The 21,226-nt window shown below is 40.5% G+C and overlaps 2 protein-coding genes across 2 annotated transcripts in view; one reads left to right on the forward strand and one right to left on the reverse strand.

Annotated features, from left to right (window-relative positions):
- Positions 1-13,058, reverse strand: part of ptpn1 (protein tyrosine phosphatase non-receptor type 1) — a 99,864-nt gene extending 86,806 nt beyond the window's left edge. Inside the window, exon 1 of the mRNA XM_085782798.1 lies at positions 13,049-13,058. The gene's annotated coding sequence lies outside the window, so the exon portion shown is untranslated. The remainder of the gene's footprint in view (positions 1-13,048) is intronic.
- On the forward strand, positions 1,829-20,032 carry rap1aa (RAP1A, member of RAS oncogene family a). The gene is made up of 9 exons (XM_085782800.1): positions 1,829-1,893; positions 4,277-4,470; positions 7,126-7,213; positions 8,549-8,617; positions 8,710-8,766; positions 8,875-9,015; positions 12,490-12,633; positions 14,768-14,887; positions 19,267-20,032. Exons 3-8 carry the CDS (start codon positions 7,157-7,159, stop codon positions 14,855-14,857), a joined length of 558 nt encoding a protein of 185 aa, XP_085638926.1. The 5' UTR covers positions 1,829-1,893; positions 4,277-4,470; positions 7,126-7,156; the 3' UTR covers positions 14,858-14,887; positions 19,267-20,032.
- The last annotated feature ends 1,194 nt before the right edge of the window (positions 20,033-21,226 follow it).

The raw sequence follows: 21,226 nt of genomic DNA on the forward strand, positions 1-21,226 counted from the left end.
TGCTACTTTTCATAACAAACAACAACACTCTTTCTCTCAGTCTGCTGCTGAGACGTTATCAGATGCTCCAGCATTAAAATCTCCAAACTCAGGGCAACACATATATATCATGTTATATAAGATGAAGTAACGTTACATAAGATTTTTTTTTTTTTTTTTTTTTTGCATAAGAGGAGCCTGTCCTACATTTTAGAGGAAGATGAAACTCATTATGTTTCTATATTCATCTGGAAAAAGGCTGAGACTTCTTCTGCTTCTTGTACATTGGGAACCAGTTAACCCACTCAGAACAAGCTGCAGCATAAAACACTCCTCATGCACTGTATAGTTAATATTAACAATGTGATAATGTAATAGAATAATTGATCATTTACAGGAACAAAGGGCTTTTGATCATTTAATTACACTTCGCTGATAACACCATGTATTATCACTATGTGCTTGAGCTCTTTATTCCACAACACTGATTTGACCTGTAAATCGAATGTGATGGGATGTGCTGGTGAATAAAAGTACTGTGATGTAAAACTGTACTTGAGGGATACATATATATATTTTATAACTGATGCATTAACGTGTAGGCATCACTAATGTTGCACTTGGTAAAGGTGGGGCTAATTTTACCTTTATCTGATGGTGCATTATGGAGTCTCAAACAAACACATTTCCAGGTTCATATGATGGTTTATACAGTATTATGAATTGTTTTAGGGTTGTGTATGTGTTTGAAAAACTGGAACCAGCCTCACAACGCTCCTTAACAAAGTTAAAGGAAAGTTAAAATAACATGTACATTAAAGACAAGGCACTTAAATTTTCCATTTGCACTTTTTGCGCATAACATACATGTACAATATATGACTGCAATGATCATCATCATCATCTAGTTTGTATTATTTTGTAAAATACATATATTTATATTGTTTTTCTCTTTTTTTCTACCTCCTTGATATTAATGCTGCTGCCTATGTGCTTTTAATTGCCCCCTGGGGATAAAAAAGAAGAAGAAGTTTTTTTTTCATTAAGTTGAAGAAGAGAAAACCGCAAACAAACAACAGAACAACAACAAAACCAAAGAAACAGTGTAATCCTGTGACCCAGTAGTGTTTAAAACAAGTCTAACAGTATAAAAAACAGTAAATAGAAACCAACTGGTCAACTGAAAGATTAATAATGCCTTTTTATAAAAATGAGTAAATCACCACACTCATTAACCCTTCAAGTGACCATTTGGTCCAGTTGGTTTCTCTGTTGGTTTCTATTTACTGTTTTTATACTGTGTTAGACTTGTTTTAAACACTACTGGGTCACAGGATTACACTGTTTCTTTGGTTTGGTTGTTGTTCTGTTGTTTGTTTGCGGTTTTCTTTTCTTCAATTCCATGAAAAAAAAACTTTATTTATCCCCAGGGGGCAATTAAAAGCACATAGGCAGCAGCATCAATATCAAGGAGGTAGAAAAACAATATAAATCTATTAAAATGATTAATGATGATGCTGATCAGTGCAACCATAAGGTAGCTATATTGTACAGATGTGCAGAAGCTCTCCTTTTTTGTATAATAATGAGTTAAAAAATAAAAAGATTAAAACTTTGTCAACATTAGTTACAGTCTCCTTCTTCTTGTTATTACTGGTTACCAGTAAACACTGACTGTGATTCACTGTCCAGTGGTTTTTACTGGCTCAGTGTGATCATACAGCAGCAGCTCAGATCAGCAGATGAGACACCGGCGGGCGGCTGTGATGAAACAGGCCGGTGTGGAGCTTCACCTGTTCGGCTGTGATTGGCTGGTTCTGCTCCAATCAGCGGCTGCGGACTCTTCCGTACATCCACAGTGTGATTTAGCGCACACATACACACACACACACACACGCAGAGCGGAACAACACGGTGAGTCTCTTCTCCTCCTGCTGCTCTGTCTGCGTCTCTTGTAGAAATTAACACTTTTGTTGTTGTTTTTTTTATTATATCTAATTATCCGGACCGTCACTTCCTCGTTAGTTTCTGGACATTAACGTGGACAATTTAGAAAAACTCCGACTTCCGGCTCAGTAACTGATGTGTTAGCTCCGAGGCTAGCTGCTAATGCTAATGACCAACTTAACGAAAACTCGGTTCGTGGTTCCGTTAATGTAATAATCTCCTGTTGTTGTGTCTTCTTCAGATGTGATGTGTGGCATGTTATCTTCATATTTTGAAATGTGTATCGCTTTAAAAGTTTGAAGAAACTTTTTTTCAAAAAATTAAAAGGAACAGATTTGAGATGCTAACAGGCTAGCTAATGCTAAGTTACTAGCTCCCGGTGTTTGTTCGCGAAACTGTTTTGGCAAGTTTATAAAAACTGACTCCAATGTTTGTTTACTTCAAAAGTAATGATTCGGCTTTCTCTCTTCATTATTAAGCCCGGTGTTATATATTCAACCCGGGTTAAACTCGCCTGTTCTTAGCTCAGCTTTGCTTTTCTTTTCCAGGCTAACAACGTTAGTTAGCATCGCCCAGCCGTTGGTGCTAGCCCCGGATGCTAAATGCTAAGTTGTCAAGTCTTAAAAGTCTTAATCGAGCTAATTTTGCTGACACTTCTCAAACTCGGATTAAATGTGTGTTTATGTTTATGTCATGTTGAGCCTTAAACCTGTTATTTTAAGCAGTATTTCACAGTCTCAGTTCACTACATTAGGAAACTAATAGCCACACCCTTCCTTTCGAAACCAACTACGCTGTAATAAGTTGTCACCAAAGTTAAACTCGACACGGGGGGGAAAAGTGTGTTACTCTTTAGATTTAAAATGATAATTAAGCAAATAAATAGTTTTGTTGAAGGGCGTCAACTTTTAATATGTTTGTACTTTTTACTGTTTAGTTCAAGTCCGGTTTTCTGTCGCTGTTACACTTTCTGTTTGTTGACTTGAAGTGAGCAGCAGCAGCGATGGTGGTGTTGGTTTTGGTGAATCGCCTTGTTAAACTTAACACAGTGAAAACCACTGACCGCTCTCACATAAATGGTTCATATATGTGTATTTATTTACAGTTCAGTGTCATGCAAATGTTTGGGCACCCCTGGTCTTAATTTCTGTTAATATGAACAGTTCAGCAAGTGGAGGATGAAATGATCTCCAAAAGGCATGAAGTTACAGACGACACATTCCCTTTACATCTTAAACAGTATATATACTTTTACAAAATTTTTGTTTTTTCAAAATTACAGAAATAGTTGCTTAGTTAGTTAGTAGCTAGTAGCCCCCCCCCATTGGAAACTATCACAGTGTGTAAATTATAAATATCTTGTCTGATACCTTGGTCAAAGTTATCTTGAGAGCTCAAGTCTCCTGGGTTTTCCATTCTTTTGCAGGCTGCTGCTTTATTTCCCCTTTCACACTAAAAATGTAGAAAACACAAATAACACGCTGACATTGCTTAAAATATTGCAAAAAAGGAGTGTTTCATGTTTAATTGTATGCCTTTTGGTGATTATTTCATCTTTCACTTGCTGAACTGTTCACATTAACAGACATTTTGACCAGGGGTGCCCAAACTTTTGCATGACACTGTATAGACTACCAGTCAAAAGTTTGACTGGTATTTTCATTACTTTCTATCATCAAAACCATGGAGGAACTCATAAGGGATTATGTAGTAAACAAAAAAAAGCAGAATGTGTTTTATATATTAGCTAGATTTTTCGAAGTAGCCACCTTTTGCTTTGACAGCTTTTTGCACAAGTTTGATTCAGCTTCATGAGTTCACAGTGGAGCTGTTTTGCCTTCAGCATCTCAGCTGGGTTTAGGTCAGGTGACGGATAACTCTTTTCTTTTAATTAACAGTTTTGTGTTTACTATATAATTTCACATGTGTTCCTTCACAGTTTTGATGTCTTCAGTTTGAATCTGCAATGTAGATGTAATACAAATAAAGAAAAACCATTGAATGAGAAGGTGTGTCCAAACTTCTGACTGCTGGTGTGTCTATAGATACAGTATATTACAACTTGACTGTTGATCAGCAACAGGTCTGTGTCGATTAACAGTGTAGTTTGTTGTGTAACGTGACAGCTCACCTCCTGTCTCCATGAAGCAGACCCACACACAGTAACTTCATGTGGCGACAAACTCATCATTAGCTCACCCAGTGATTGTGCACATGGTGCAACACACTGGATGATGTTAGTAATTCTCCCTAACCACCTGTTTTTCCGAGTGTTTACCGTGCGTCTGCGTCTCTGGTGGTGAGTTGAGCTGATACTGATGTTTCATTGTTTTGTTTTTTTAAATTTTAGAGCCACTTTCCTGTCTGGAGCGAGATTCGGTGTAACGTTGATCTCTGGTTCCCAGCTCCAAACCCCCCTGACGTCACCTGCGACCTGACATCGGTGTACCTGAGGATCTGAGCTGCTGCCGCCCCCCCCTCACCCCCACCCCTCCCCCCCAGATGTAGAGGGAGTTGTTGTCATCTGCAGCAGCCGTGTACACAGTAGGTGAAGCTCTGCTTGTTTTGCCTGGACAGATTTTGCACCTTGTAGTCATTTGTATTTTACTACTTCATTATACATGTGATACAAAGTGTTCATTAGCGTTGACATAAGACTTTTTCATTGATCCTACGTGTGGGAAATTCACTTGTAACAGAAGCAAAGAGTACAGGATACTTAACGAAGTAAGGAATAAAAATATAAAGAACTTACTATGTAAAGGAATATAAAAATATGTACCGTTATCAAGTCAAGTCAGTTTATTTATAAAGCACATTTAAAACAACCTCAGTCGACCAAAGTGCTGTACAGTTGTAAAAATACAATATAGTTAATCATAAACACTATAGTAAATACAAATAAAATAAGGAATAATAAAAAAAACTCAATTTAAAACAAATTTGGAGTAAGAGAGAGAGAAAATCTATATATGTTGTTTGGTGCAGCTTGTATGAATGAGAAAGGTAAAAAAATACACAAGAATAAATCATGCAGAAAAGAAAAAAACAACTTTATGAGGCACTGTCGTTGCCGAAGCCAACAAAAAATGAATGAGTAGGACTGAGGAAGGTTTTGGTCACAGCGCTTGATACTTGAAATGTTTGAGTCGGAGCTCATATCTAATCAGCCGGAGGCTCAGGTTTCTTATCAGATGTCGCTAGTTTTGCGACACCCACATAAATTTACATGTTAAACATGGCACGATTTGCACTCGCACACATTACCAGGCGAACAAATGCATCATGTACGTGTTGGTGTCGCCCTCCCTCCTCCTCCTCCCCCTCCTGTAGGTGTATTACCCCCCGCCCCCCCTCCTCCTCTCAGTGGTAATGATGGCAGTGCAGTGGTCATGCATGCAGCCTCTGATCTCTGTTTTCTGTTTGTGCGCTGCGCTCGAGAAGAGGAGGGTCGTTACAATGGCTCTTTGTGCGGCGCCTCGTGTGCCTGTCTCACACTGTGGGTTTCTGGTGGTGCTTCATGCGTCGTAGTTAGAATTGCAAATGCTGGTCAAGTGTGACAAGAGTGGTTTTTGTATTGTTTGTCTCAACGTTTGACAAAGGTCCCACAGATGTATTGTGATTAGCAGATTCAAAGAGGATCTTAAAATGAGATTTTATCGAGCATCACCCCCTCTTTGACATTTGTACATCAAATGGGAGAATATTACATTTGCATTTCAGAATAGCATTTAAAACAAAGCTCTTTAAAAAGCAGAACTTTAAAACTTCTCACCACCTGTGCCATTATATTTATATACAGTATATTTATATACTTGTAAACAGTATTGTTAGCTAACTGGTGTGTGTCCGGTCAAAATAGTCTGATTTTGACAAAAAGAGGATGTGAAATTTAACATTCAAAGTAGACAGGCTTAATCTGCGCTGTCAATGAGGGGATTTTCCTGATCAGTTTGTTTTGCACACGTTTATGTTTAGCTTTGACAAACAAAACACTATAATAAGTGTTTTCTATTGAATTCTCACATATGCATACTGGAAGAAGACAGTAAGACTCAAGAAATACATCACAAATACAAGTCTAAACTACAGACAAAACAGTATATACTAATGTATAAACAATAAAGTGATAATATAATTTTGTATTAAGACACCACAGATGAGGAGTAACAATAATACTAATTCTCATTACCTGCAACAAGGATTATATTTGCTGTATAATCCCTGATCATAATCAGGTTTTAGAGAAATAATAGCTCATGTTTCTCCATCCTGAACATTTCAAGCCCGTGACAGTGACAGTTTTTCTTTTCCCAGCCGGTGTTTTCTAGGCCACCTACCTACGCTGTCAGATCTGTGTCAGGCCTGATGGAGTCGATGATGATGGGTCACTCTCTCTGTGGCCTTTTCTCCTCCGTTTTGTAATGAGATTAAGTTATTTGTGGCTCTGAGTGACTGGGACTCTTTACCTACCAGCTGCACTGCCATTTTCAGGATCTCCTGCACTTTAATGCACTCGCAGCTCCCAGCTGTGTCTTTTGGGGACAGAATTAGCTGGACGTGCTTCATTATGAGGTGAAACACTGGTCTATATTCCTGCAGTAAAAAAGGAGCAGCCTATAGTTTCCTTCAGCGCTTCGTCTTCTTCTTTTCTTTTTTTTTAAATGATTTTTTTAAGAGGCAACGCCCCTATCATCATGACAGCTGAGCTCCCATGGCGGTGGGTGGGGGACAGAGCTCATTTTTTGGCAGAGTAATGACGTTTTAATCTGTTGATGTCAGCAGCGGTTTTTCATTTTCATTGTTTAAGACACTGTAGTACAGCAGGGCGTTCACACCACCACCACCGCCGCCGCCAGCTCACTGTAGCGGAGAGGTTTACTATTTCCAGTATACATTGTGGGGAGATGCTGGAGTTTCTGATTGTAGTGTCCTGCAGCAACAAATCTTGGGTTACAAAGAGACGATCTGTGAGTGTTTAAAGGTTAATTTTACTCCAACAACACCTCGTTTCAAATAAAAGACCGTCCTGATAAAGGATGGGATCGTTTCAGTCACTGGAATAAATCTTCCCGTGTCGGGTAATTTATGTCTTTCTTAGATTCAACTGGCTCTTTTTTTTTTTTTCTTCTCTGTAGCTGAAAACAACAAAGCTTCCCTCTGTCTCACGTCTTCATCCTCCTCCTTCTGTACATTCAGACTCTTGTGCTGTCCAGTGAAGTTGCCCACCATGCGTGAGTACAAGCTCGTGGTGCTGGGATCAGGAGGCGTGGGAAAATCAGCGCTGGTGAGTGACGCTGGTGCAACACAGTCAATACACTAGTCATTACAGCTGTATAGATTTTGTGATAAAGTGTTTGTGTCTGTGAAACAATATGCAATGTAATTATGTCTTTAAATGAATCATAATTTAAGGTGAGACACTACAGGTGAATAGGGTAAAAATGACAGATAACAGATATCACCATGAAACTAAACAAGTTTATCCCTTACATGACGACAGATATTTAATATATTGCAAGTTTTGTCATATTTTATGTTTAAATATGTAAATGAGGCAGTATCTAATTGAATATGCGGTAATTTGCATTCATTGCCAGAACAGAAATCTGAACAATGGATAAAGCCACATTCAAAATTCATTTGTTTTATTTTGTTGGGGGGATTCTGGATATCTCTTTTTCTACTCTCCACTCCACCAGCCCTAAAAAAAAAAAATCAAATTTTTACCATGTTTTTAGGAATAAAATGTTGTATAAATCAGGCTGTGAATGATATATCAACAAACCCCTCTGTAAAAAAAAAAATACAGAAATGGATAAAACTGGAAGGTTTGGTGTCTGTAAGTGCTGCTGAAGTGGAGATTTCTAGGAAAAAGTCATTTTGAATGTTTACAGGGGTTATCAATAGGTCTCGAAAAAGCATAAAAAGAATTGATTTCAGTTTTGGGGACAATGGGGCCATTTAAAAAGCAGTGAGGCTGTTTTATTAAAGTGTGACACGGGCAGTAACTCTTACTGTTGGAGTTATTTTTGGGGAAAAAAAATGGAAACTGCAAATGGTGATAAAAGCGCTGTTTAAAAGTCTTAAATTTACCTTGGCGGCTCCTGCAGCAACACTGTGACAGGATAACAAACTATTTTACAATAAAAATGTTCATAAACATTCACCATCATCATTCTTCAACTCTTTTATAAATGTTTTCTTTGACATTGTCTTCTAACGTTAAGCAGGAATAAATCGTGCACACATTTCTTTATATACTTATTCAAATGTTTTGTTTTTCTTCCTTGAACCATCTGCAGCTCAAAGCATACACAATCTTATCTTGTAAAAAAACAGGAGTTAATATTTCAACAGGCCATAAACAATAAACTATAAAACGATAAGTGTCAGTCTGGAGCTTAACTGGTTTAGCTTCAAGAGCACAAATGAAACTGACAGTTACGTTAAAGTCGCCTGAAGCCAAAGATGAATGTTGTTGATAAATCAAGGTGATTTGAATGGAGTGGATCAGTTCGTGCTGTATTTTTAGTTTCACTGTTCTTGCAGTTGGATCCATGGTAGTTTTTATAAATGTCCTAATGTTTTTTTTTCCTTTTGCTTCATTTGTGTTTTCCAGACAGTCCAGTTTGTGCAAGGCATTTTTGTGGAGAAGTACGACCCCACAATAGAAGACTCCTACAGAAAGGTCGGACACGCTGTTTAAGACCATTTTGAATATTTTTAAATCGCTCCACGTCTCATATCTCATGTAAAAATGTTCTGTTTCTCCTCCGACAGCAAGTGGAGGTCGACGGGCAGCAATGTATGCTTGAAATCCTGGACACGGCCGGAACAGTACGTCAGAGCAGACACCGCTTTCAGATCGAAGAGGTCCAACAAGATGAATGCAAACTGGCAGCTGATGATCTGTGTGTTTTCTTTTTCTTTCTTGCCGTTGTACAGGAACAGTTCACGGCCATGCGGGACCTGTACATGAAGAACGGCCAGGGCTTCGCTCTGGTCTACTCCATCACAGCGCAGTCGACGTTTAACGACCTACAGGACCTCCGGGAACAGATCCTGCGAGTAAAGGACACCGAGGACGTGAGTGTTGGCCTCTTTTAAAAAGTTAAAGGAGGGTTAAAGATGTACAGAAAAGAAAAATGAATTTGATCCCACTATGGGTCATAAAATTAGTGTAATAACTCATCTATCAGACGATGTAGGCCAAACTTTGTGCAAAATTATATTTTCGAGTAAATCCGGAATGAAAGTGGGGTATTTTTTTTTGCGTTGGATAATGCAGGCACACGAATTATACGTCGCACTGCTCACAATTCATCAGCCACTGATAGTGGATCCGTCATCCGTGAATCAAACGTCTGAGACACACACATACACACACACCGAGCTCGGTCTCGCCCCAAACATTGAATATCCCGCCCGCTCGATAACGACCAATCAAATTCATTTTCCTTACTCAGGTAAACTTGTGCGGCAACGTGTGGAAACTCGTAGAAGGAGGCGCGACAAACAGGACAAACGGCCATTTCTGAACACCTTTAACAGATTTTTGTATACAAGTGTCACTTCTATATTCAATTTAATCTCTTTTTCCTCCCACTATCAATCAATTTTCACACAAAAAAGCAGCTCAAAGTGCTTTAAATGATAAAATGCTAAACAAAAGGGAACTAACCGAACCGAACGGGTTGACTGTCTCGGTTCGGTTCGCGTGTGTCGCGTTCGGTTCATAGTCACGCGCTTCTCCTTTTTCTCATTTACTAACGAGGTGAAGCAAGTTCACTCCAGAGCAGAAGGTGGCGGTACTGCACCTAAAGCTGGACGCCACCGCCAGTAAACAAGAAGAAGAAGAAGCAGAGTAGTGTATCAGCCAGTCAGTTGTGGAAACATTTGTGAGCATGGCGAGTGAACGAGTCGGAGCTAGAAGATAGGCCAGCAGCGTTGTGTTGGTCTGCTGCATGGGACCGAGAGGTGATGATTACGGTCGCGACCAATTAGCGATTTGGTGCATTTATCGTTTATTAGCGCGTTTTACCTGTGCTGCAGCAGCAGGAGGAGCAGGAAGAGGGGCTGACTGACAGAGAGGAGAGGTGGTGAAACGATGTTGAACACCACAATAATAGTAGTTTTTTCTTTGAGACTCTGTGGCGAGCCCAAACCAGACTGTGGCGGGCAGCTATTCTTATACCTGTGGAGCCAGTGCTTCACTTTATGTTCGTGGTAAATAATGTGGTTGTACAAGGGTTAGCGCTTTTGTAAGAACCACAATTGATAAAGGTTATATATTTGAATAATAACAATAAACTAAAAGCATATTGGAACTAGTAATGTCTGCTTTCTTGTAGTGCCAGAATCTCACCTACTTTTAACCTCAGACTGTCACGATGATGAATCAGATGCCAGACTGCCTCATTCTTTCAGTTTTAACCTGAAGACATATTTGATTTTCCAAAAACAATCAACGCACACCAAACCGTGACCACGAAACCGTGGATTTTGTGAACCGTTCCACCACTAGTTTACGCAAATAGACACAAACACAAATTAAACATTGAGAAATTAAAAACACTGAGGCAACGCTATCTTACACTCAACAATTTGCAGTTTTCAGGAGGGACAAACATTAGAGAGTGGATAAAAATAAGATAACCTAGTTAAATGGCACAAAATAAAATAAAAGTCAAATAGTTCTCAGTCTGCTCTTGTGCCCTGATCCGGCCTCTGTGCTGCCGTGACACATATTTGCCGTCAGCGATCAATGAACTCTTATCTCTCTCTTATCTAATTGAAAAATCAACTAAATTTGAAGAAGCACAGTTTTCATTGGACGGCAGTAACAATAAATTCCACTGTATGAATGAGTGTTGAAACAGCTTAATGCAACAGAGTCACTCAGCTCTAGTGTGTGTGTGTGTGTGTGTGTGTAGAGATCGTCTTCAGCGATAACCTTTCAGTGTTTCTTCCTGTGTCACCTTTGAGACTCATCACTCCCTCATTAAGAGTCGACTCTGCTGGAGAGGGGGTGGGGGGTGAGGGGGGGGCAGGAACTTTGTGACACGTTGGAAATGTCAGAGCTGTTGTTAGACGCTATCTGCCACTTTCAGTCTCTGTCTCTTCATCTCCTAATTTAGACGGAGGATATACGACATGCTGAGTGTGCGCTTTACTTATTCATAGCAGACGGCTGCGTCTCGGTCACTCGGCCAGAACATAAGCACAAGCCGTCATTATACTGGTGAACCAGGAGTGGGTGTTGACACATTGTATTAAAGACACTTGATTTATAGGTTATATAATATATAATACGCCTTTCCCACTGGCCAAAAAACCTGTTTAAACCCGCTAACAATCGGCTTTTGGTGGCAGTGGGAAAGGCGCACTGACCCGCGTCAACCGACTCGGCAAGCGACGCGGGTTAAAATCGCCTTCAATCGGCTCGGCTCCGATCGGCTTGCAGTGGGAACGCCAGACCCGGGTCAACTCGCTAATTTACGTGATGACGCTGAGCGCTACGTGACGCCACGTCATCGCGCCGGTCGCGTCTCATATCACGTACCAAAACAAAGCTCTGCTCGCATTCGAGACTGGGATCAAAAGATCAAACAACACTGACCAAAAAAGATTGAAAAAAAGAAGAAGCGACAGTCTGTTTGACAAACAGCTGCAGCTCATTCAGAACGCTGCAGCTCGAGTTTTAACCAGAACAAAGAGATCAGATCACATCAGCCCAGTTCTTAAGACCTTACATTGGCTCTCAGTCAGCTACAGAATAGATTTCAAAGTTCTGCTACTGGTTTACAAATCACTGAATGGTTTAGGTCCAGAATACATGAATGACATGTTAGTAGAGTATAAACCCAGTAGAGCTCTGAGATCTACCGACTCAGGTCAGATAGTGGAGCTCAGAGTTCAAACCAGACATGTCGAAGCAGCATTTAGCTGTTATGCTGCACACAAGTGGAACAAACTACCAGCAGAACTGAGATCAGCCCCAACTGTAAGCACTTTTAAATCCAGGTTAAAAACATTTCTCTTTTCACGTGCTTATAGCTGAGCTCTTTTAAGAACTTAAAACTTTATCTATTTTCTTTTATTTTACCTTTATTTGCTCTTGCTTTTAACTCTGTTTTTAGTGTTTTGTTTGTTTTTATTCTGTTTTATGCTTCTTTTTTTAATGTTTTGTCTTTATGTAAAGCACATTGAGTTGCCTTGGTATGAAATGCGCTACATAAATAAAGATGCCTTGCCTTGACGTGTTGTGCCGTGGACGTCCGTCATACGGCCGCGGCAGACTTGCTGTCCTCCGCGGCCCTGGTGCTCCACAGGTCAGCCAGACGCCTCGGACCTCACACTCCGCGGCGGGCGGCTGTGGCATGACATGGTCTTGCACCGCGGATGAAATCGAGGTTTATGCTCTGTCTGGTCCCCCAGCGTGGGGTCAGACTCATTTTGGTCAATGGGAAAGGGGCCAAATGCCGATTGTTAGTGAGAAAGCGGCTTTAGATATCGGTTTGAGCAAATCTTAACTCTTTGACGTGTCTTTGGATCAATCAGGTTCCCATGATCCTGGTGGGAAACAAGTGCGACCTGGAGGACGAGCGTGTGGTCGGGAAGGAGCAGGGACAGAACCTGGCCCGTCAGTGGAACAACTGTGCCTTTTTAGAGACTTCAGCTAAATCAAAGATCAATGTTAATGAGGTAAGTTGAAGTTGCAGCACTAAAAGCTCCACATCTGTGTGACATGTTTATATGTTAAAGTTTTCACAGCGCAGACGTTTATCACCCTTTTTTTTTTTTCCTCTTTGAGTTGCAATTAGCAGAAAAGGTTTTAGTTCGAATCAAACGAGAACATCGATGATGAATGGAAACATTCGCTCCTTTAGAGTCACGACGGTCTCGTAAAACTCTGCAGTTTATGGCGGCGTTATGGCTCCAGGTGGCTCGCTGCCTCTGGCTGTCGCCTCCTGAATTAAACAGTTTCATCTGTGAGCAAGAGAAACTGGGAAAAAAAAAACACTCTGCACACTGATCACACTGATCTGAGCTTTCACTTTGTGTTTGGTAACAACTTATCAAAGCCCCCGGCTGCCGTCAGATGAACTGTGTGGAGCTGCTTCTTCTTCTTCCTCTCTGACCCCCTCTGACTCCTGAGTGCAGTAATATAACTAACGCTGACTGTGACTGTGACTGCAGTGGTTGGGCTCAGGTCCAGTCCAGCTCCACAAACACAAACAACAGCAGAACAGACTTTTCTGCTCGGTGCTCAAACACAGCGTTGAAGTGGAGGACGCCGCTCTGTTCAGATGAAACGCTCCATTTCTTGTCTTTACACGTCGTCCACTGAAGACAGCTTTGCATCTTTTATTATTCTTACTCATTTAGGCCTAAAAATACGACATTTCAAGACTTTATATATAATTTCCATTCTAGGGCTGAGAGGTGTGACCAAGGGGGCAGTTGTCGGTCTGAGAAGTGAAGCTCACTTCCGCGTTCAAAAAGCTGCAATCCCCTCGGCTGTCGCTGGGGGCTGGCTCCAGACGGGAGCAACTCCAATCGAGCCCCATGTTAAAATAGCCGACTTTACAGCTTAAAAAAACATATTTACAGCCTGGTACATTTTATTTTTTTGGTCTCAACCGATAGTTTCTACCCCCGCACACACTGGGGGGTGAATTTTTTTAAAACTCTACCGTTTTACTATTATTAGAATTAAAATAAAATTCTGGCCAATTAGGGCGCGGAAACGTTGAGTGACAGGTCCGGAGACCACTGCTTCGAGGCCAGTGGGCGGGTTCTCGGCCGGCTAACGGCCGCACCGCTCCAAATATGGCAAGTCAAATCCAACATGGCGGTGTTCAAACCCCCGTAGTAGCGGCACAAAACAGACTCCCCCAAACCAATGGGTGACGTCACGGGTGCTACGTCCATTCTTTTTACAGTCTATGGGTGTGACAAAGAAAATAAACACACGGTGACGTATACCGCTGCATTTTCAATATCTGACCTTTGATTGGCCTTTAAAATACAAACACAACATGTATAAAGATTATCCTACTTTGACTTTAGTAGGTAAGGACTTCCACACATATGAGGATTTATAAAACACTTCCTTACATTTCCCTTGTGTTTTTAAAGTGATCAAAACATCACACATTTTAAAATAAGTGGTGCAATCTTACTGACTTCTGTCCACAGTTTCAATAATGTAATTATATATGATCACTTAAGGTTTGATAGAGAGAAACCCAGACTGAAATGTCAGATCTTTATTTTAAGTCAGGATAAGTCATGATGGTCAAATATCTAAATAGTCTTTGAATTTGGAAAAATCCACTAGTTGATGTGACGATCTTGTTAATTTACAAAATGTTATTACCTCCTTTTGTTTGGTGCCCAGTTTTTAATGGTCTGTGTCGTCTCACATCACAGAGAGACTCAGAACACGACTGAAGTAAATGAGTGTAGAGTTAAATCAGCTCCAGACCTGAGCCTGTGTTTATTCTGGGACCTGAGCGTGATTCAAACCCAGTGTTTTTAGAGAAGTTGGCTGTTATATCGAAAATAATCAATTCGTTTTTAGTTTGAAACTGTCTTTGAATAGAACTCCTTCTTGAAATCCATCCCTCGCTTTAAGCAGGTCAATAAAATACATTTGTCTTGATGACATTACTTCCTAAGTGACTTTGCTGCAGCTCTTTCCACATCTCTCTTAATGTACTCGTCCACTTCCATCTCTTCATGAGGAAGTGGCTGAAACGTCTCCAGCCTCTTCTCCCTGCTCCGTTTCCTGCTGATCAAACCGCTGAACTTTCTCTTTCTCTTTCTGTTGCAGATTTTCTATGATCTGGTGCGACAGATCAACAGAAAAACGCCGATGGAAAAGAAGAAGACAAAAAAGAAGTCGGGTTGCACACTGCTCTAAAAACGCCCTCCCACAGTCGCTCCGGGCCAGGTGAGTGGGCGTCTGAACAGGATTTACTCCAGACGTGTGCACAGCTCCCACTGCTCACCGAGCTCTGGACCCACTCTCAACACTCACACATCCACTGCTGCTATTTTATTTATTCTTTACCCCCCACAATATCTTTATTTGAGTTTTAAGCAGCGAGAAGAAATACAGTCTTCGACTTTGTCCTGTCATACAACATAGGTTAGCTGCTTTATTATGATGAAAACAGAACATAAAACAAAATAATCACAGAGAAAACCAACCAACATGTTTCTTCTGTTATTTAAACGAATGATAAACACGACATAGTGGAGTCTTATTAGATGATACAATGAAAAATGACAGGTATTTGAGAGAAAAATAGAAAAGATAATAATAAAAAAATATATTACTCACAATCTTGGAAACTGCTGAACCCACAATGATTCAGTCTGTTAAATCTGAGTCCTTAACATATTCCACTGCTGTTGTTATTTAGATGATTTAATAGATTAATCTGGACAGAAGCTACAAGTGGTGTTGAACTCGGCAGAAAGGTGTTTGTGAAATAAAAAACGACTCAAGAAGGATCTATAGATTTAAAATCTAATCTTTTTGAGGTGGAGTTGAATAAATTAAAGCCTGTTCAGTCTCATGGTGCCACTCAGGCTCAATCTTCTGTTTTTAAGATGATTTATTTTCTAGGGAAACCTGTGACCAACATCCTGTCTCCTCCAAATGACTCACACGTGTCAATAAAAAAACAATTTTATTTCTTTTTACACCATCAAAGTTGATCATGAAGGTTTTTTATAGGTTTATCTGATGAGTGTTGTGGCTCCGCCTGCTGTCGGATCGTTGTAACTGCAGCTTTTCTCTCTGTTGCTGCTCGTTCTGGTCCATTTACTCCAAATAACGAGCTCCACTCAGCTCTGATGATACTTGATTTTTAACATTAGCAGCCAACGTTTCCCCCAAAGTAAAACACAGATTTAGTTCCTGTGTGAAAGTGAATCACTGGTTTAACTCACTCAAACTCCTGGAGACTTTAAATCTTGTTCCCGTGTGTGTGTGTGTGTGTGTTTGTGTGTGTGTTTATAATCCATCACTGTTAATGTGGAGTTGTGCTGACTTTTCAGCTAATTTGCAGCACGGCCATAATGTAACTTTGACGTGGATGAAATCAGACATGCATATATTTATTTTATTCATGCAGTTCAGCCTCACAAAGTTTCCTCAGGAGTTTTTTTTTACAGTCGACAGCACAACGAGTCAGCATCACGGTCTCTGTGATGGATTACCAAGCTCTAAATCACAGTGGGTAGAGAAAAAAAAAACATTATTTAAAACCTAAAACAACGATAAAGGAAAAGGCTTCAGGGAAGGTAAAATGCAAATGTGGCTTGAGTCAGTTTTTACAGCTTCCAGTTACAATTCCTCTCCCACTCAACAAGGAAACACTTGACTTGTCATATCGGCCTCAGATAAACTTTGCTCTAGATTTGAGGCCACAACAAAGACGGATGTTGTTCTAACAGTTCACTCTGAAAAAAAGTCCCGACTCCCGCGTGAACATCAGGAACGATTCACACACCGAGACAAAGCTGTTTTTTAATGTTTCATTTCATATTGGAACAAGATTTGGCCTTTTGAAAAGTGTGTGTTTGTTTTTTTAACACCTTTTACTTCCTCCAAACAAACACTGATGTGGTAAAGTTCAAGGTCGAACAGGTTTATTGACCGACCTCGGCACTGACACGACTTTAACATTATTGGACATTGATCATCTCATAACTTCTGTTCTGTGAGTTTTTAACAACAGCCTCAGAGGATGTGATGTGTTCAGTTGGTCTGAAGAACTTCTACAGAGATTTATCATTTGACTCAAGATGTCTAATCATTTTAATTCTCTCACTCTCTGTTTTGTTTTAAATGGGACAGGGAAAGATTCAGATAATATCTCAGGAATGAATGAATGACTTTGACTTTTATTATTGTGTTGTTCATACTTCTATACGCCCAGCCTGCATGGACAAAAGACACCAAGAAAACAAACTGGGACCAGAGCACATCATCAACACATCAAGGAAATAAAGGAGGGTTCAAAACCATTATCCGAAAAAAGAAAAGGAAAACAATACCAGGGTTCAAGGGAAATCATCAGAAATTAATGAAACAAATGTTCCTGTCTTCTTTTCCAGGCTTTAGAAATCAAACTAGCAGTCTTAACACACTGAAATTAAACAACCACCTTATTATTTACAAAATATTTCAGGGTTTTGTCCACAGATTTCATGTAATAATACCTCCCTCAAATCATCATACTTTGTACCATATAAAAGGAAATTAGACTCACTTTCTACTTCATCTAACTCACACATTTCACATATTCTTCTCTCCTCGGGAACATTTTTAATAGAACTGAACTCCAGAACTGGAGCTTAAAGAAACATGATGCCAATGTTGCTACTTCATGACTGAAAATGTAGATAAATTTAAACTCTTTGCTAATAATTGATGAAATGTCATTGGTTAGTTCACAACTCGTTAACAGACTGCAGGTTTAAAAGGCACAGAGTGGGGGGGTGAAACACTGATCGTCGGTTCAACTTCCAACCGAGACGATCTTAGTTGTTCTCTCTCATTTTTCCTGTCTCTTTACACCGTCCTCTGATCAAATAAAGGCAAAAACCGCCCAAAAAATATCTTTCAACGCCACAAAGAGAATCTGACTGAACTAAACCTCAGATACAGATCCAGGACTCACTGATCTGATCCGCTGATCTCGTTACGTCTAATTTAAACTAATTAGTCTCATTAATAAGCTTCAGCTAAAACAATTAGACTCGGCTCAGCTCTAATTTACTATGATTCACTGTGGCACCAAAATATTGACCAGGACCACAGAGTTTTTAGAGCTTTTTAAAAAAAGAAAATGTTAATGGAGATTTGATGCAACAGTTTCCTTAGTTTGGTTTTCTTAGTTGTTCTTTTTCATTCCTTTTACATGTTTTAATTAATTCTTCTGTCGTCTTCAGAAGCGTCACCAGATGTTGGTGAGTCGTGTCTTATCAGCTGACGTTGCTGCCGTCGGGTCGCTGCTTCAGGACGGAGCTCCATGTGTGTCGTCGTCCTGTTGACTCGCTTCCTTATTTCGATCGCCTTCTGGCCGGCGTTTCTTTCTGTATGCGCATGATTTCTGCCTTGTTCCCAGTCCAGTCTGTTCTGTGTCGTACATGGAGCGACCTGAGCAGCCGTAGGCGTCACCGTCCCGTCGAACATCAGCTGATAAAACACATCACACCAACATTTAGTGACGCTTCTGAAGAAGATGGAAGAATACGTTTGTTGCAACGCGTCTGTAAAGAACAACTTCAACTTCTTCATGTCTGATGCATTAGAAAACCGAGCTGCTGCTGCGTGTTGTTGACATAACGAACTCCAGTTTCCTGTCTCGTCTGTCAGGATTCAGGTTTGTTCACATGCAGCAGCTCAGCAGGTCGAATGAGGAGCTCACATGGTTAAACCCTCCTGTCGTCCTTCTGGGTCACATTGACCCAATCTCTTCCCTTCCTCCATCCTTCCTTCTTTCCTTCCTTTCTCCCTTCCTTCTTTCCACAATTCTTTTTCCCTTCCTTCTTTCCTTCCTTCCCTTCGTCTTTACTTCTTCCTTCCTCTTTTGGTCCAATTGACATGATCTGTTCCCTATCCCCCCCCATCTTTCTTTCCTTCCCTTTTCCCTTCCTTATTTCCCTTCTTCCTTCCTTCCTTCCTTGAACAAATCTGTTCCCTCCCTCCATCTTTCCCTTCCCTCTTTCCACAAACCTTTCTCCCTCCCTTCCTTCTTTCTTCCTTCCTTGAATGAATCTGTTCCCTCCATCTTTCTTTCCTTCCTTTTTCCCTTCCTTCTTTCCACCGTCCTTTTTCTCTCCCTCCCTTCCTTACTTCCTTCCCTTCGTCCTTACTTCTTCCTTCCTTTTTGACCCAATCTGCTCCCTCTCTCCTTCTTTCCTTCCTTCTCTCCTCCCATCTTTCCCTTTGTCCCTCCTTCCTTCCTTGAATGAATCTGTTCCCTCCCTCCATCTTTCTTTCCTTCCTTCCATCTTCCATCCTTCCTTCCTTCCTTCCTTCCTTCCTTCCTTCCTTCGTCCTTACTACTTCCTTCCTTTTTGACCCAATCTGTTCCCTCTCTCCATCTTTCCTTCCTTTTTCCCTTCCTTCTCTCCTCCCATCTTTCCCTTTGTCCTTCCTTCCTTTCTTCCTTGACCCAGGCGGACAACAGAAGGGTTAAAATTTATCGATGAATTAAAAAACGCTTTGCCAGCAGCTTGTGTCGGACACATTTTGTGCAGATATGTACTGACACTACTCTTTCTTTCTGTTTTTCTCTCTCCTTCTTGCAGAAACTTGTAATGATTAACTGTTTCCCAGTGGACGGTGCCAGCAGTCCGATTCCTCTCCGGAGCATTTTGAAGAAAACTTCACCACTCGCAAAATGGCAGGAGACGGCACATACTCTCAAGATACTCTCTTCTCTGCTTTTTAATGGCAAAGAAATTCGCCTCTGTATTTTTATTTTATTTTTTTGTACTGTCAGCCTGATGACGACAACTCTTGTTTTTGTCTTTTTTTTTCTCAAGGTGTCTTTCTTTTGGAAATATCAGTGTAAAAACAAAAAAGAAAAAAGAAGAGACCGTGGGGTTTAAAAATCCATATATGGGAACTAAAAAAAAAAGTTTTATTAAAAAGTAACATCAGTCTTGGGCATATTGTGAAAGAAAAACCATGTGAAATGTTGACGCGCTCACACATTTCTGCACTAACAGTGTCGACGAAGACGCGTCAGTGTCCATACGTTACTTGTTCCTACTTACAAGGATGAGTATTGATGAGGTAACATCTTTCCTAAGTGACTTTGTTTTATATCGAGAGCTGCAAGCCTTCCATATTTCCCATAATATATTCTACTTCCATTTTTTGCATAATAAAGCTAAGGAAATTAGTATTTTATAGACTGATGGGGAGGGAGGGGGCTGGTTCGTTCTGATTTGTGTCTCGAGGCTGAAAATATATTGTACTAAACCAACTCTAATATTGCTTCTTGTGTTACCCTGTCACAGATGATTTTCCAGCTTTTATGAATGATTAAATTTTAGTACATTTTCATTATTTTTGGTCTTGTATTTTTCTTTTTTCCCCAAAAGCGTCACTAAATGACTTTATCGCTGGTGATTATGAAATGTAATTATAGATATTTGCAGTTTTTGAAATAGCTTTAAAAGTCTGCAGCGTGTGAACACATTACAACCACTCTTAGTTTTAGTTTCATTTATAATCTGTTGTGTTTGCTCCACAGCAGCAGGAGACGTGTGGTCAGATCAGATGTGAGACAGTAGGTGCGTTTACATGGGTCCAAAAATCCTATTTACAATCAGATTAAGAGGTCAATCAGATTCTAAATGCCTCATGTAAACACCGTACCGGATCCGATTGCATTTCGGATCGGATTGAAAGAGGTCGTCTACGCCGATGATAATCAGCTTCATGCCGCATGTAAACGGGGATTCGGTTCATAGAGTGGATTATTCATTCTGCGCATGGGCGTCATAGTACGTAGGCGTCACGTATTGACGTTCGCGGGAAATAGGAAACAGAAAATAGGGAAGACAAAGCCGGTCAAAACAAAAACAAACATGGCGAATAAGCAGAAAATAGTCCTGTCCGTGGTAATTTCTTAGTTTGACCAAGAGCTATAGATTAAAAGCTATAGATTAAAAGACTTAGTACGATCGGGTCGATTGGTGTCCGTACATTTTAAAATAATGTGTCTTTCACACAGTTTATGTCTATGGGGGAATGGCTCCTTTTCCTCCACGGCTCTTACCGGAAGTGACGTTTCCCTTGCTTGGCGACTCAATCTATAATCGGCTTCAGATGGGTCCATGTATACGCGGATTGGATGTGGATCGCTTTATTTAGTGTTCATGTAAACAGGTCGAATAAGATTCATTTAATACGATTGTTTACAATCAGATTGAGGAAAACACTGCATGTAAACGCACCTAGTGAGTGAGTTCCTCAACAAGCTCAAAGTGTTTCCCCTGTTGGCAGAAATCGCTCCCCGAGCCCAGACCATACCAGACCAGACCACTGAGTCTTATAGAGTAAAGGACTTGGCTCAGCTGATCTGCGGCAGAGAAACAGGAACCGTGACTCCAGATTCTCGGCAGCAGACGCAGAGGAAGTGAAGCCAGTAAAAAAAAAAAAGAAGCAGAATAGGAAGAAGAGAGGAGGCTCAGAGTGATGGTGAGACAACAAGGCCTGTGACGTATCAAGTGTTCAAGTGATCAGCTACAGATTTAT

This window comes from Trachurus japonicus, chromosome 7, assembly GCF_045865225.1.
Source record: "Trachurus japonicus isolate A0001 chromosome 7, Traja_1.0".
NCBI lineage: Eukaryota > Metazoa > Chordata > Actinopteri > Carangiformes > Carangidae > Trachurus > Trachurus japonicus.

What these genes read in the sequence shown, in the direction of transcription:
- rap1aa (XM_085782800.1), top strand. Translation starts at nt 7,157, where the DNA reads ATGCGTGAGTACAAGCTCGTGGTGCTGGGATCAGGAGGCGTGGGAAAA. An exon ending in GCGTGGGAAAATCAGCGCTG is followed by an intron (nt 7,214 to 8,548) that starts GTGAGTGACGCT and finishes TGTGTTTTCCAG; the next exon opens with ACAGTCCAGTTTGTGCAAGG. An exon ending in TCCTGGACACGGCCGGAACA is followed by an intron (nt 8,767 to 8,874) that starts GTACGTCAGAGC and finishes GCCGTTGTACAG; the next exon opens with GAACAGTTCACGGCCATGCG.